The sequence below is a fragment of the Anolis sagrei genome, chromosome 13 (genome assembly GCF_037176765.1).
Source record: "Anolis sagrei isolate rAnoSag1 chromosome 13, rAnoSag1.mat, whole genome shotgun sequence".
Classification (NCBI taxonomy): Eukaryota; Metazoa; Chordata; class Lepidosauria; order Squamata; family Dactyloidae; genus Anolis; species Anolis sagrei.
The window spans coordinates 18,953,662-18,956,161 of NC_090033.1; the positions used below are offsets into that span (position 1 = coordinate 18,953,662).

The window sequence follows — 2,500 nt, forward strand, 5'->3', positions numbered from 1 at the left end:
AAAATAATATAATATGATTACAATATAATATAATATAATATGTGAATAATAATAATAATAATAATAATAATAATGTATTGAAAGTGATCTTGGTGTCTTAGTGGACCATGAATGGGATATAAATAATAAAAATAATAATAAAATAATATATAAAATAATATAATATGATTACAATATAATATAATATAATATAATATAATATGTGAATAATAATAATAATAATAATAATAATAATAATAATAATGTATTGAAAGTGATCTTGGTGTCTTTAGTGGACCATGAATGGGATATAAATAAAATAATAATAAAAAATAATATATAAAATAATATAATATGATTACAATATAATATAATATAATATAATATGTGAATAATAATAATAATAATAATAATAATAATAATAATAATAATGTATTGAAAGTGATCTTGGTGTCTTAGTGGACCATGAATGGGATATAAATAATAATATAATAATAATAAAATATATAAAATAATATAATATGATAATAATATAATATCACATATTAATAATAATAATAATAATAATGTATTGAAAGTGATCTTGGTGTCTTAGTGGACCATGAATGGGATATAAATAATAAAAATAATAATAAAATAATATATAAAATAATATAATATGATTACAATATAATATAATATAATATAATATAATATGTGAATAATAATAATAATAATAATAATAATAATAATAATGTATTGAAAGTGATCTTGGTGTCTTTAGTGGACCATGAATGGGATATAAATAAAATAATAATAAAAAATAATATATAAAATAATATAATATGATTACAATATAATATAATATAATATAATATGTGAATAATAATAATAATAATAATAATAATAATAATAATAATAATAATGTATTGAAAGTGATCTTGGTGTCTTAGTGGACCATGAATGGGATATAAATAATAATATAATAATAATAAAATATATAAAATAATATAATATGATAATAATATAATATCACATATTAATAATAATAATAATAATAATGTATTGAAAGTGATCTTGGTGTCTTAGTGGACCATGAATGGGATATAAATAAAATAATAATAAAAAATAATATATAAAATAATATAATATGATTACAATATAATATAATATAATATAATATGTGAATAATAATAATAATAATAATAATAATAATAATAATAATGTATTGTAAGTGATCTTGGTGTCTTAGTGGACATAAATAATAATAAAAATAAATAATACAATAATAAAAAATAATATATGTTAATAATACAATATACAAATAATAAACTATAATAATAATAATAATAATATAATAAAAATAATCGTAAGCAGGAGCCAAGAGAGCGATCCCGCCACCGTCGCTCTAAATATAACTTCCCTAAAACTCCCTGTAACTTTAAACCGGCGAGATCAGATGTGTCTCTGAGGGGTGGATCCAAAGAGAAGTCCAGCAGGGCGGGACAGTCTTGTGTTTTTTGGACCTCATCAATCCTCAATCCCAGTTGAAGCCGGACGGCCGAGTGAGCTTGACCGCCTGGGAAGCGAGAGGATGTGGCGCAAGGCTGGGCTGCTGCTGGCCTTCCTCCTTGGCACCCTATGGCTCTGCTCCACTTCGGCCCAGGAAGGTAAGGGCAAGGGCCAAAAGGGAGGCACTCCACTCATGCTCGCTTGCTTCTTCTCTTCTCTTTCATTTCCTATTTTTTTTTCTCTATTTTCCTTTTATTTTTATTTTATTTTATTTTATTTTATTTTTATTTTATTTCACACTCCCTTGCTTCTTCTCTTTCATTTCCTATTTTTTTCCTCTATTTTCCTTTTATTTTTATTTTATTTTTATTTTCCTCTTTATTTTTCTTTATATTTTTTTCTTAGTTTACCTATTTTTTCCCTTATTTTTCCTACATTTTTCTTTCTTTCTGTCTTTATCTCCCCTGCACTTTTTCTTTAGTTTTTCTGCATTTCCTTATATCCTTTCTTTATTTTCCCTATATATTTTCTTGACTTCCCTATATATTTTTCTTGATTATTTCTTATTTTTTTTCTTTATTATTTCTTAATTTTTCCTTTCTTTTCCTATATTTCTTTATTTTGCTTTTTTTAACCATCGCTTTATTTTTCTTTAATATTTCTTTATATTTTCCTTTTTTAATTTTTTTTTCTACATTTTTCTCTCTTTATTTTTTCTACATTTTTTGATATCCTTTCTTGATTTTCCCTATTTGTTTTCTTTACTTCCCGATATATATTTTTTGATTATTTCTTAATTTTTCTTAATTTTTTTCTTTATTATTTCTTTTTCCTATCTTTTCCTATATTTTTCTTTACATTTTCTATATTTTTCTTGATTATTTCTTAATGTTTCTTATTTTTTTTCTTTATTGTTTCTTTTTCTCTTTCTTTTCCTATATTTTTCTTTAAAATTTCTTTATTTTTTTCTTTATTATTTCTTAATTTTTCCTTTCTTTTCCTATATTTTGGTTACATTTTCTTTATTTTG

General features: G+C 21.4%; 1 protein-coding gene across 1 annotated transcript in view; it reads left to right on the plus strand.

Annotated features, from left to right (window-relative positions):
• The first annotated feature begins 1,506 nt into the window (after positions 1–1,506).
• The window catches only part of PDPN (podoplanin), a 37,166-nt gene continuing 36,172 nt past the window's right edge, over positions 1,507–2,500 (plus strand). The window contains exon 1 of the mRNA XM_060759081.2: positions 1,507–1,628. Within this exon, the coding sequence (XP_060615064.2) occupies positions 1,553–1,628 (76 nt within the window). The 5' untranslated portion in view covers positions 1,507–1,552. The remainder of the gene's footprint in view (positions 1,629–2,500) is intronic.